Source organism: Eubalaena glacialis, chromosome 3 (assembly GCF_028564815.1).
Source record: "Eubalaena glacialis isolate mEubGla1 chromosome 3, mEubGla1.1.hap2.+ XY, whole genome shotgun sequence".
Classification (NCBI taxonomy): domain Eukaryota; kingdom Metazoa; phylum Chordata; class Mammalia; order Artiodactyla; family Balaenidae; genus Eubalaena; species Eubalaena glacialis.
This window is the reverse complement of record NC_083718.1, coordinates 112,917,191-112,931,305: the sequence shown is the minus strand read 5'-3', so window position 1 is coordinate 112,931,305 and position 14,115 is coordinate 112,917,191. Positions and strand designations below refer to the sequence as shown.

General features: G+C 36.9%; 1 protein-coding gene across 2 annotated transcripts in view; it reads left to right on the top strand.

The window, feature by feature from the left end:
• The window catches only part of MTF2 (metal response element binding transcription factor 2), an 89,347-nt gene that overhangs the window by 53,161 nt on the left and 22,071 nt on the right, over positions 1 to 14,115 (top strand). For both annotated transcript variants that reach the window (XM_061186310.1, XM_061186309.1), the window contains exons 2-3: positions 12,084 to 12,282; positions 12,404 to 12,485. In XM_061186310.1, coding sequence (XP_061042293.1) covers positions 12,084 to 12,282; positions 12,404 to 12,485 — 281 coding nt within the window. The remainder of the gene's footprint in view (positions 1 to 12,083; positions 12,283 to 12,403; positions 12,486 to 14,115) is intronic.

The window sequence follows — 14,115 nt, the reverse complement described above, 5'->3', positions numbered from 1 at the left end:
GTTTCCTCTATGCCTACTTTCTGGAGGGTTTTTATCATAAATGGGTGTTGAATTTGGTCGAAAGCTTTTTCTGCATATATTTAGATGATCGTATAGTTTTTTTCCTTCAATTTGTTAATATGGTGTATCACATTGATTGATTTGCATATATTGCAGAATGCTTGCGTTCCTGGGATAAACCCCACTTGATCATGGTGTATGATCCTTTTAATGTGCTGCTGGATTCTGTTTGCTAGTATTTTGTTGAGGATTTTTGCATCTCTGTTCATCAGTGATATTGGCCTGTAGTTTTCTTTCTTTGTGACATCTTTGTCTGGTTTTGGTATCAGAGTGATGGTGGCCTCATGGAATGAGTTTGGGAGTGTTCCTCCCTCTGCTATATTTTGGAAGAGTTTGAGAAGGATAGGTGTTAGCTCTTCTCTAAATGTTTGATAGACTTCGCCTGTGAAGCCATCTGGTCCTGGGCTTTTGTTTGATGGAAGATTTTTAATCACAGTCCAATTTGAGTACTTGTGATTGGTCTGTTTATATTTTCTGTTTGTTCCTGGTTCAGTCTCGGAAGGTTGTGCTTTTCTAAGAATTTGTCCACTTCTTTCAGGTTGTCCACTTTTTCGGCATATAGTTGCTTGTAGTAATCTCTCATGATCCTTTGTATTTCTGCAGTGTCAGTTGTTACTTCTCCTTTTTCATTTCTAATTCTATTGATTTGAGTCTTCTCCCTTTTTTTCTTTATAGTCTGGCTAATGCTCTATCAATTTTATCAAGGAACCAGCTTCTAGTTTTATTGATCTTTGCTATTGTTTCCTTCATTTCTTTTTCATTTATTTCTGATCTGATCTTTATGATTTGTTTCCTTCTGGTAACTTTGGGGGTTTTTTATTCTTCTTTCTCTAATTGCTTTAGGTGTAAGGTTAGGTTGTTTATTTGAGGTGTTTCTTGAGGTAGGAATGTATTGCTATGAACTTCCCTCTTAGAACTGCTTTTGCTGCATCCCATAGGTTTTGAGTCATCGTGTTTTCATTGTCATTTGTTTCTAGGTATTTTTTGATTTCCTCTTTGATTTCTTCAGTGATCTCTTGGTTATTAAGGAGTGTAGTGTTTAGCCTCCATGTATTTGTATTTTTTACAGATTTTTTCCTTTAATTGATATCTAGTCTCATAGTGCTGTGGTTGGAAAAGATACTTGATATGATTTCAGTTTTCTTAAATTTACCAAGGCTTGATTTGTGACCCAAGATATCATCTATCCTGGAGAATGTTCCATGAGCACTTGAGAAGAAAGTGTATTCTGTTGTTTTGGATGGAATGTCCTATAAATATCAATTAAGTCCACCTTGTTTAATGTATCATTTAAAGCTTGTGTTTCCTTATTTATTTTCATTTTGGATGATCTGTCCATTGGTGAAAGTGGGGTGTTAAAGTCCTCTACTATGATTGTGTTAATGTAGATTTCCCCTTTTATGGCTGTTAACATTTGCCTTATGTATTGAGGTGCTCCTATGTTGGGTGCATAAATATTTACAATTGTTATATCTTCTTCTTGGATTGATCCCTTGATCATTATGTAGTGTCTTTCTTTTTCTCTTGTAATAGTCTTTATTTTAAAGTCTATTTTGTCTGATATGAGGATTGCTACTCCAGCTTTCTTTTGATTCCCATTTGCATGGAATATCTTTTTCCATCCCCTCACTTTCAGTCTATATGTGTCCCTAGGTCTGAAGTGGGTCTCTTGTAGACAGCATATATACAGGGCTTGTTTTTGTATCCATTCAGCCAGTCTGTGTCTTTTAGTTGGAACATTTAATCCATTTACATTTAAGGTAATTATCGAGATGTATGTTCCTATTACCATTTTCTTAATTGTTTTGGGTTTGTTATTGTAGGTGTTTTCCTTCTCTTGTGTTTCCTGCCTAGAGAAGTCCCTTTAGCGTTTGTTGTAGAGATGGTTTGGTGGTGCTGAAATTTCTTAGCTTTTGCTTGTCTGTAAAGCTTTTAATTTCTCCGTCGAATCTGAGTGAGATCCTTGCTGGGTAGAGTAACCTTGGTTGTAGGTTTTTCCGTGTCATCACTTTAAATATGTCCTGCCACTCCCTTCTGGCTTGCAGAGTTTCTGCTGAAAGATCAGCTGTTAACCTTATGGGGATTCCCTTGTATGTTATTTGTTGCTTTTCCCTTTCTGTTTTTAATATTTTTTCTTTGTATTTAATTTTTGATAGTTTCATTAATATGTGTCTTGACGTGTTTCTCCTTGGATTTATTCCTTTCCCATATTAGGGAAGTTTGCAACTATAATCTCTTCAAGTATTTTCTCAGTCTCTTTGTTTTTCTCTTCTTCTTCTGGGACCCCTATAATTCGAATGTTGGTGCATTTAATGTTGTCCCAGAGGTCTCTGAGACTGTCCTCAATTTTTTTCATTCTTTCTTCTTTATTCTGCTCTGCAGTAGTTATTTTCACTATTTTATCTTCCAGGTCACTTATCCGTTCTTCTGCCTCAGTTATTTTGCTGTTGATTCCTTCTGGAGAATTTTTAATTTCATTTATCATGTTGTTCATCATTGTTTGTTTGCTCTTTAATTCTTTTAGGTCCTTGTTAAATGTTTCTTGTATTTTCTCTTTTTTATTTGCAAGATTTTGGATCATCTTTACTATCATTACTCTGAATTCTTTTTCAGGTAGACTGCCTGTTTCCGCTTCATTTGTTTGGTCTGGCGGGTTTTTACCTTGCTTCTTCATCTGCTGCGTATTTCTCTGTTTTCCTATTTTTGTTAACTTAGTGTGTTTGGGATCTCCTTTTCTGTGGCTACAGGTTTGTAGTTCCCATTGTTTTTGGTGTCTGCCCCCAGTGGGTAAGGTTGGTTCAGTGGCTTATGTAGGCTTCCTGGTGGAGGGGACTGGTGCCTGTGTTCTGGTGGATGAGGCTGGATGTTGTCTTTCTGGTGGGCAGGACCGCTTCCGGTGGTGTGTTTTGGGGTGTCTGTGAACTTCGTATGATTTTAGGCAGCCTCTCTGCTAATGAATGGGGTTATGTTCCTGTCTTGCTAGTTGTTTGGCACAGGGTGTCCAGCAGTGGTGCTTGTTGATCATTGAGTGGAGCTGGGTCTTAGCGTTGAGACGGAGATCTCTGGGAGAGCTCTCGCTGATTGATATTACGTGGGACCAGGAGATCTCTGGTGGTTCAGTGTCCTGAACTCGGCTTTCCTACCTCAGAGGCTCAGGCCTGACACCCGGCTGGAGCACCAAGACCCGTAGAGAACTGTGGTAAAAATCTGACTGGTGTCTTGGATGTTTCTTTGCTGGGCGATTTATCCTGCTGGCTGCTCATGGCTACAAGGATGTGCTGGTGGCACCCAGTGGCTCCTGGATCGCTCCTGCCTGGTGCCTCTAGGACCCCCTTGGACAAGAGATGCGGCGCCCGGGAACTAGGCAGTCTCTGCTCCCTCAGCGCCCGGGCTGTCTGGCCCCCTCATGTATTTTAATATTAGCCTTGTAGTAGTCTTCATAGATTATCTCAGACAGATGAAATAAACTGTCCATGGTCTCACAAGTAACAATCAGAAAGTTTCCTAGTTAGCTGGGGGAATAAGTTGGGGAATGGCTGGGGGAGAAAAAAAGCTACACTATTTGAATTATACATCCAGTTCTCAAGTTCTTGAGTCAGGGTCTTATTTACTGTATGAGTAGTAAACCAAGAAGGAAGGAGTGGCTTGAACCCTTGGTCTCCACTTGATTTCAAGGAAAGAAACTTTTTTGTCCAGGCAGTCTCCTTCAAGGTGGATATCAGTAGTAGTGATGAAAAAAAATGCTACTCTAATAATAATAGCATTATAGATAGAAATAGTCTTTATGTGTGTGTTGTCAAATTTCAAAAGCAAATAGCAATAGTAGTAGTGAGTACTGTTGAAATATGATTCGACTCCTGCTCAGTTACCTGTATCATATGTTATGAGTGTGCTACGTCATCCCAAGTCTGTGGTCAGGATTTGTCCAGTTTCCCCAATCCTCAGTCACATCTCTGCTCTCATTTACCAATTGTCTTAACATACCCACTTGAATATATTTAATATGCATCCTGTATATGTATGTGTCCTTATAAAATATATGGTGGTGTTATGTATGCATTTTTTCAGTTTGCATAAATGATAATTGTGCTATATATTTTGTTCTGTTTCTGTTTTCATCAACACTTCTGCAGAATCTTTCCATGTTTTTGAATGTATGTTCCACTTCCAAGATCAAAACAATATTCTACATTTTCCAGTTAGATTTCAAGTTTTACATTTTACCTTTATGTCTTTGGTCCATTTGGAGTTCACCTTTTTGTGTACTGTGAACTAGGGATACAACTGTTTCTCCCTTTAAGTGAGCCATTTTCTCCAACACTGTTTAGTAAATAATACATCCTGTCTGTACAGACTTATAGTATCATTTTTATCATTAACAATTTCCCATAAATAGATCTGTTTTGGAAATAGCTGTTTTGTTCAACTGGTGTTATAGATTGTTTCTTACCAGTACAGAACAGTTTTCTCTGGAATGTGTCACAGTATCTGGTAGGGCAAGTCTTCACCTCTTTGTTCTTCCTTTTAAAAGTTGACTTAGTTATTCTAGGACTTTTAGTTTTTCATATTAATTTTCTGAAGTGTTTGACCTCAAAAAATTCTGCTGGGGTTTTCATTGGAATTGCATTGAATTTATATGCTAAAGATTATCTGCCCAATACTGTGAAATTTAGCTTGCATCAACTCCATTTGGGAGAAGCAGGAATATTCTAGACACTCTTAACATCCAGTAAAAAGAAAAGGTACGGACTGGAGGTTTAATGGGTGTTGAGAAGAGCATTCATAACCCAACAGCAAAGGTAGGGAGTACAGAGCTTAAGGAAAGGGCAGGTGGGCCAACTCGTTTATTTGTTTTGGTTTTCTGTGTAAATTTCTCAGGCTTGACTTAAACATGAGAGGCAGCATAGCCTTGATGCAAGATGAGAGATACAGCTTGGTAGCCATAGACCAGAGTCAACTGAGCACTCAGAAGCACTATTCTCCCAATCAAAAAGTCTATTTATGAAGGAACTTTTACAGTATATGAACTGGGAAAAATATTTCCAACTTGTATAATAATGAAGTTCAAAGTATATAAGATGCTCTTGAAAATTATTATGGAAAGGATTAACATTTCAGTTTTAAAAACAGGCAAAGAACATCAACTGCAGTTCCCAGAAGACATACAAATTGTTAACAAATTTATGGGGAAGAAAAGCTTTTCAATAATAGAAATATAGATGGAAATTCGTGCTTGTGTGTGTTGTCAAATAGCGAAAGGATAATGCTCACTCCATTTTGGTGAAGGTGTGGGCCATCAAGTACTACTCTGATAGTGTCAGAGTGTTGGTTTTTTAAAATAAATAAATAAATTAATTAATTTATATTTTATCTTTGACTGTGTTGGGTCTTTGTTGCTGTGCCTGGGCTTTTTCTAGTTGCGGCGAGCGGGGCTACTCTTGTTGCGGTGCGCAGTCTTCTTGTTGTGGTGACCTCTCTTGTTGCGGAGCACGGGCTCTAGGTGCGTGGGTTTCAGTAGTTGTGGCATGTGGGCTCTAGAGCTCAGGCTCAGTAGTTGTGGCGCCCGGGCTTAGTTGCTCTGCAGCATGTGGGATATTCCCTGACCAGGGCTCAAATCTGTGTCCCTTGCATTGGCAGGCGGATTCTTAACCACTGCGCCACCAGGGAAGTCCAGTGTCAGAGTGTTATTGGTACCACTTTTGAGATTCATTTGACAATGTGTATCACATTAAATATATACATAATAAGGGTTTGGAGGAAATGGGGTGTTTAAATGAAGCAGTACTCATCATGAGATGATAATTGAAACTGGATGGTGAATATCTGATGGTTCATTATATTTGTCTACTTTTGTATATATTTATAATTTTCTACAATAAAAGGGAAAATGCATATTCTTTGATATAGTAATTATTCTTTATGAATTTATCTTATATAGTATTTGGAATACTTTAAAAATAAAATTTAAAAGGATGAACTTTGTATTATTGTCTGTAATAGTAAAACGCTAGAAAATCCTCAATGTTCCTCAGTTGGGTAATAGTTGGAAAGTAGCTTAACAGCTGATGGAAAGATTATCTTACATACTTTTATTATACAGATGGACATTACATAGGCTAAGATACATTGTTGTGTGAGAAAGCTTGTAGAGCAGTACGTGTAATAATCCACTTCTTTTAAAACATATGTAAATTATATCTACATATGGATTATATATGTAAGAAAAATAAGGAGATGAACAGTTTTCTTTTCATCATTATTTCTTTTCAGGAAGTAGCATGGGGAATTTTCAGTTTTGATTTCTCTATTTATTTAAACAGCTGCATGTTTACGTTTGTAATCAGAAAGGAAATAATAAATCCTAAAATTCTAAAAATCAGCTCAGTGCTTTGTGACCACCTAGAGGGGTGGGAGGGGGGGTGTGGGAGGGAGACGCAAAAGGGAGGAGATACGGGGATATATGTATATGTATAGCTGATTTACTTTGTTATACAGCAGAAACTAACACACCATTGTAAAGCAATTATACTCCAAGAAATATGTTAAAAAATGGGGGGAAGTTCCTTAGAAGGGAAGATGTACATTGTTTATCCTAGTTATGTTTGAGTTGTGGTATTATGGGTCATTGGGTCATTTACCCTTTCTTTGTTTTCTCTAAAATTTCTTTGGGCAGAGGAATTTTCTTTTTTTCTTTCTTTTTTTTTTTTTTTTTACAATCCACACATGAAATAGCTTTATTATTACCATAATGTCTAATTTAGGGGCAGAGGAATTTTAAAAGAGGGTAATAATTTTACAGAATATCTGTTTATTAAAGCAGTTTTATATAATACATGATTTATGTTCTCCATGTTTATATGGATAAAAGATTGGTGTGTATTTGCCTTAGAATGTCAATTAGAGTCTCTTGTTTACTCAGAGCAAACAGATTATTTGTGCATAGATTCATTTTTAGAAAAAATGTTACTTTAAATATAGAGTTTTTTGAATTGAATTTGAAATTTATAAATTCCATATAACCTTTCTGACTTTTATGTACCCTGCCCTATATAGAGCATTGAGGATACAACTGTGAATAAGAGTAACACACACATTCCCTGGTTTTGGTGGAATGTTTGGGTGGGAGAGTGGTGGTGTGTGTTGCAGTGGGTTTCAGACTAAATGAGAATGACTGTAAGAGCAGAGACAGTTAAATGTGTATAACTTTCTCCCAAAGGTTTGGCTGTGAATGGGAGGGAAGAAATAAGAGGAAGTGGTGGGAGGGGCAGAAAGAATCAAGGGAATTTTAGTTCTCTTCTTTTCCTGCCTCGATCCTTGCGAGTTTTTAAGAATAGTTGAATGCTACTGGTAAGGTGCCAGTAGAAAGATTTATTGAATGCTGGCTCTGGTCTGTAATTCTATAACTTTGGTCAAGTTATTTAATCTGTCTTCTTAGAGTTACAGTTTTTTCATATGTAAAAAGGGATCTGTGAAATCGTTATCTGTAAAAATGTCTCCATAACATTGTTCTGAGTATTATCTCTGTTCCGCTGGCACAGTAAATGGCTCATAATGGGGGCTTAACAAATGATCTGTGAAAGAATAAATATGCAGAAAGCTTAATGTGTGGTTGAGCACATAGTAATCACTCAAGTAACTTTTCCCCAGAGGTTTGGCTGTGAATGGAAGGGAAACAATAAGGAGGTGGTAGTGGGAGGGGGGCATAAGGAATCAAGGGCAACTGTTATTAGATTAGGTACCGTTGATACATGATACACCAGAAATATTAGCAGAAGCAAGGTGGAAACACTAGGAGATGGAAAAAATTTTTTTAATGGTTCATTTCTTAAGATCTAAGGACATACTGTGTAGTGGGAGTAATATAATGGAGAGTAAGATGGGGACAGACCTTGCCATCAAAGATGAAAAAGGGAGGGAATTTGTTGAAGCAATAGCAGAGCATATGAAACTATCTGGGAATGTTTGCAGTTTTGATTTTTGTACATCTTCCACTCTAGAATTGGAAGGCTCTAGGTCATTGTAGTCACCCTGGCATTCTGTTGAGGTCATTTCTGACCCGTAATTAATTAGGTTGCTCAGGCTTTAAGTTAGTTTTTTTAACTTAAGGGAAGCAAAGTCCTGCTGTGACCACTGGATTTGTAGCTTTCTAGAAAGTTGCTTGCTCATAGGGTCATTTTCATACTGTGATTTGAAGGTATTGTTTCACTGTCCAGAGAAAGTTCTCAGCCTGGCATTGAGCATTCCCGCTGATAAAATTTATTGTAGTGACTCATTCTCCATTTTTACTTATCTAGGACTCATCTTGTCAGGCTTTTAAGTCTTTTAACCCTTCTAATTATAGTATTGAAGTGCCTTTTCCTTACAGCTGACTCTGATAATAACGTATGACAATATATATTCCTTTATTTAGAGCATGGCTCTTAAAATGTGATCCATGGGTCCTTTCAGGTGGTCTGCAAGGTCTAAACTATTTTCATGATAATACTAAGATGTTGTTTGCTTTCCCACTGTGTTGACATTTGTACAATGGCGTAAAAACAGTGTTTGGTCAGACTGCTGTGTGCCTTAGCATGAAACAAGGCATCAAACTGTGCTAGCATTCTTTATTTTTGAGCACTCACAGTAAAACAAACAAAACACACATGTGCACACACACGCAGAAAACCCTATTTCGTTCAAGAACATTCTTGATGAAACAGTAGAAATTATTTTCACTAAATCTTAATCTTGAGTTTAGGTTTTTAACGTTATGTGTGACAGAATAGGAAGTATATATATGTATAAAGTATTAATGCCATTGTTTGAGTTGCTGACTGAGCTAGTAGCTTTTCCATGGAACACCATTTTTTACTTGAAACAGTGACTTGCTTTGGTATATGGTGGATACTTTCTTGACAAACTCATTTCACTTATATTTACTTTACTTACCATTTTTGGTTTTCTAGGTTTGTTCCTATGGGTTGGAGCTGCCATCTGGTGTCATTACTTAAATACAATTTTGTTCCCACCAACACCTTTGTGCTCTTATTGTCAAATATATTACGTTCCTATATGTTATAGGCCTAACAATACAGTTACGTACATATTTTTCCATATGTTTCCTTTAGAGGAAATATGCATTTATACTGTCTTTTATAATTACCTTATTACTTTTCCTAGTGTTCTTTGTTTTTTTAGTCTGTGTGTGTGTGTGTGTGTGTATTTGAATTTCTACCTTGGTTTACTTAATTTCAACCTTAAGAACCTCCTTTATTTCTTTTTTTTTTTAAATTAATTTATTTATTTTTTATTTTATGGCTGTGTTAGGTCTTCGTTTCTGTGCGAGGGCTTTCTCTAGTTGCGGCAAGTGGGGACCACTCTTCATCGCGGTGCGCGGGCCTTTCACTGTCGCGGCCTCTCTTGTTGGGGAGCACAGGCTCCAGACGCGCAGGCTCAGTAATTGTGGCTCATGGGCCTAGTTGCTCTGTGGCATGTGGGATGTTCCCAGACCAGGGCTCGAACCCGTGTCCCCTGCATTGGCAGGCAGATTCTCAACCACTGCGCCACCAGGGAAGCCCCTCCTTTATTACTTGTAAGGTAGCTCTGCTAGCAACAAATTCTCTCAGGTTTTGTTTATCTGGGAGTATATTTCACCTTCATTTTTGAAAGACAGTTTTGCTGGATATAAGATTCTTGATTGACAGTTTTTTTTCTTTCAGTGCTTTGAATATGTCATTTCACTGCCTTCTGGCCTTCATTGTTTTTGATGAGAAGTTAACCTTACTGGGGTTTCCTTGCATGTGATGAATTATTTTTCTTGCTGCTTTCAAGATTTTCCCTGTCTTTCAGCATTTTTACTGTGATTTGTCTGGATGTGTATCTCTTTGTATTTATCCTACTTGGAGTTTGTTTAACTTCCTGGTTATATAGATTAATGTTTTTTAGCAAATGTGGGATGCTATCAGTCATTATTCCTTTGGATATTTTTATTTTTATTTTTTTTTTATTTTAAGTTTTTAAATAAATTTATTTATTTTATTTATTTATTTTTGGCTGCATTGGGTCTTTGCCACTGTGCCTGGGCTCTCTCTAGTTGTGGTGAGCGGGGGCCACTCTTCGTTGCAGTGTGCGGGCTTCTCATTGTGGTGGCTTCTCTTGTTGTGGAGCATGGGCTCTAGGCGTGTGGGCTTTAGTAGTTGTGGTTCGCGGGCTCCAGAGCGCAGGCTCAGCAGCTGTGGTGCACGAGCTTAGCTGCTTCGTGGCATTTGGGATCTTCCCGGACCAGGGCTCTAACCCATGTCCTGGGCACTGGAAGGCGGATTCTCAATTACTGTGCCACCAGGGAGGCCCATATTCCTTTGGATATTTTTAAAATGTAGTGTATCTTTCAAACTGAAACTCTGTACACTTTAGAAGTGTGTAGTTTCTCCTCCCTCCTCCAAGCCACTGGCAATCCCCATTCTACTCTCTGTCTCTATCAATTTGACTGCTCTTATAACCTCATGTAAGTGGAATTATACAGTATTTGTCCATTTTGTCTGGCTGATTTTGCTTTAGCATAATGTCTTTAAGGTTTGTTCATGTTGTAGTTTATGACAGAATTTCCCAGAATTTGTTTATCCTTATAGGTACTGAAAGTATGTATTCCCAATTGGAAACACTTTTTTTCTTCCCTACTTGTTTTGTTTTTACTTAACTTTTATACTGTTTTTGAATTATCGTCTATCTAGTTTTAAGTACTGTTGTATGTTTAATTAGTAAAAAAAAATCTAAATTTGGAAAGTGAAACCAAACAAATACGGCTTTGTTTTCTTTAAGAAAGCTGTTGGTGGTACGCTATGCTGTTTATACAGTAACATATATAAGTTACAATGTAATTTTGGAGTATGTAATTTTGGGGTCTTATGCTTAAAAAATGTAAGTGATCTTATAATTGGCTTCTCAGTTGAGTATGATTTGTGAAATTGGTGGCTCTTAGTTTTTTTTTTTTAAACTTCCAGTGTGCATATTTGAGGGACTGTGACACATTCCCGCCAATAAACAAGGCTTAATTCAGTAGTGATTCCCTGTAGGTAGGTCATGACTACCCTTCCAATGAGTTGAATATACCCAACTAGCCAGAGTCACTGGTTAGTGTGTTTTAACTACATGTGGCATAATCTTTTTTTAAGTTGAAGTACAGTTGATTTGCAGTGTTTCATGTGTACAGCAAAGCGATTCAGTTATACATATATGTATATATGTGTATATGTATGTATTCTTTTTTTTTTTTTTTTTTTGTTCACATGGCATGCGGGGTCTTAGTTCCCTGACCAGGGATTGACCAGTGACCCCTGCATTGGGAGCTTGGAGTCTTAACCCTGCACTGCCAGGGAAGTTCCTATACATGTATTCTTTTTCCGATTCTTTCCCATTATAGGTTATTACAAGATATTGAATATTGTTTCCTGTGCTATACAGTAGGTTCTTGTTGTTTATCTATTTTACATATAGTAGTGTGTATCTGTTGGCCTAGTCATTTTTATTCTTTATCAAGTGCTTATGAAATTATACCATGCAGCTTCTTTTAGTTTATCTAAACCTAGATATGAGATTCAAGGCATCCTTTGCTCATGACCATGGCCTACCCACTTCAACTTACAGCTGTCATTTTGATGAGAGCTGCCCTGAATATGTTACCTTGGAGTGGTTGCTGAATCCTGGCTTCATTGAATGAATATTGACAACTGCTATCATTTTGTTTTAAACTTTTTTGTTTCTGGAGAGTTTTTATGATTTGAGGTACTTGTTAATATTTTCCCTAAATGTAAGGTTTTCAGTAAGTAAAAAATTTGATTAATACATGAAATATATGATTGTTATAAAATAAGCTCTATAAGTATATCAGTCCTGTTTTGTTTCATTTTATTAATTTTTATTGGAGTTTGGTTGCTTTACAATGTTGTGTTAGCCTCCACAGCACAACAGAGTGAATCAGCCATACACATACAGATATCCCCTCCCTTTCAGTCAGTCTTACATATGGTTATTTATTTCCTAAACAGAGACTCTACAGGGGCAGGTAATTCACTGGTCCACAAGCGGTCTCCTTTACGTCGAAACCAAAAGACCCCAACATCCTTGACCAAGCTGTCTTTACAGGATGGACATAAAGTCAAAAAGCCAGCATGTAAATTTGAAGAGGGTCAGGATGTCCTAGCTAGATGGTCAGATGGCTTGTTTTATCTTGGAACTATCAAAAAGGCAAGTTACCTTAATATCTTTTGCTGTTTCTGCAGTAAACTTTTAATAATATTGAATTGAAATTTAACTTCCTGGTTTTGATTTTAAAAGAAATCACCGTAAGTTTTCCTCTGTATTTCAGATAAACATATTGAAACAGAGCTGCTTCATCATATTTGAAGACAGTTCTAAATCCTGGGTTCTCTGGAAGGACATTCAAACAGGCAGGTGCTACTATTTCCCTTGGACATGATATACACTAAAATTTTATTTTCTTCAGCTTGTCATTTTCTAGTGTATTCTGTTTAGTACAGTGTATTAAGATAACTAAAAAAATCAGTGTATTCTTCAGAGTCTTCAAGGAGTTATAATCTATTTTATAGACCATAAGAAGAACAAGAATTGCTCTGTTAGGGTAGAGATAGATTAGACGACAGATGCATCACTGATGCACATGTATAAACTATTGTTAGGACCCTTCTAAGAACTTTGAAGAAAAATTTTAGTTACTACTATGAATAACACGGTTTCACCTTTACTGTTACTTGCCTGTATTAGTACAAAGTAATATAGAGAGCTAATATTTATTGAGAACATACTGTTTGCCAGATGTTTTGGGGAATTAAGACTATTAAATAGCTTTAAAATGCTAGAAATATTCATTGATAAGAATAGTTTAAAATTACTGCTTAGTTACGGTGTTTTATGTTTAGATGGGAAAATGAGGCTGTATTTGGGTACAGGTAAAAATGAATACAGGTATGCTTTGGTTTGGTTATAGGTATGTTTCTTGTTACGCTTTTTATTTTTGCAAGCTATAATTGCTGTATGTTGTTTGAATCTGCTAAATAAAGGTATTTTTTCAGGTATCTCTTTCATGGAAAGTGCTTTATTTATGAAAAATTATGAATAGTAAAAATCTGAGTACTTCAGCTGCACACTAAAGCCCCACTTTTGGTATCCTTTTAATGGGTTAATGGGCCTGCACTAAGGTGTTTTTATATCTCCCCCTGTAGAAAGGAGACAGACAAATTCTGTAAAGTATTTATCAGTTGGGTTTTTAATTTGAATCCCAAATGTGACTTTATGGTAGGTTACTGCTGTGTTCAATTTCTTGATTTCACTCTTAGTTTTTTTTTAAAGAATAAAAAAGTTTTGGTAAAGGAATTGGAATGTTCTAGTTGCCATTTTTATACATGGTACTCAGGGATTAGGTGGAGAACTCAATAGCTGTTACTCTAGTAAAATGTCTTTCTAGTGAAAGAAACTTTTTACAGTTTTTAGGACTGATCAGTTTAAAGGTCTAAACTTACGTTTTGAATCTCAAATTGAGGGGTCAGTGAGAAAAGGAATAGGAGGCAGATAGGAGGTCTCCAGCAGTAGTGATATTGAACAGATCTTATTACCCTGCATACAGAATTATCCCTTTTTCTTAGTTTGTAAATATGGTTCTCTCTGGTGGAACTGAAACATGTTATACTGCTTCTGTTCCCGTTGTATTAACTATGTGTCCCTTTCAACTTTTCTACCTTTTTGAGGTTCCTGTGGGTTAAATATAGGTCTGTGTTTCTGTCTTCTTCCCTCCCTCCCATCCTTCCTCCCTTCCAGAAAGGAAGAAGAAAACCAGTTGTACATAGATAGAAAGTTGTTGTGAAAGTGAGGGGCTCTTGTCCTACATGTGGCATATCCAGTATATCAGTTCAGTGGTCTGTGGTTGTTTTTTCCTCGCTGGCTCCTTTTACTATCCTTATAATGAGATAGGATAGCTCCTTGGCCATTTAACTCTTTGTAACACCCAGAAAGTAGCACACATGTATGTAACTTGCAGTTGATATAGAATGAGTAAGTGAACCT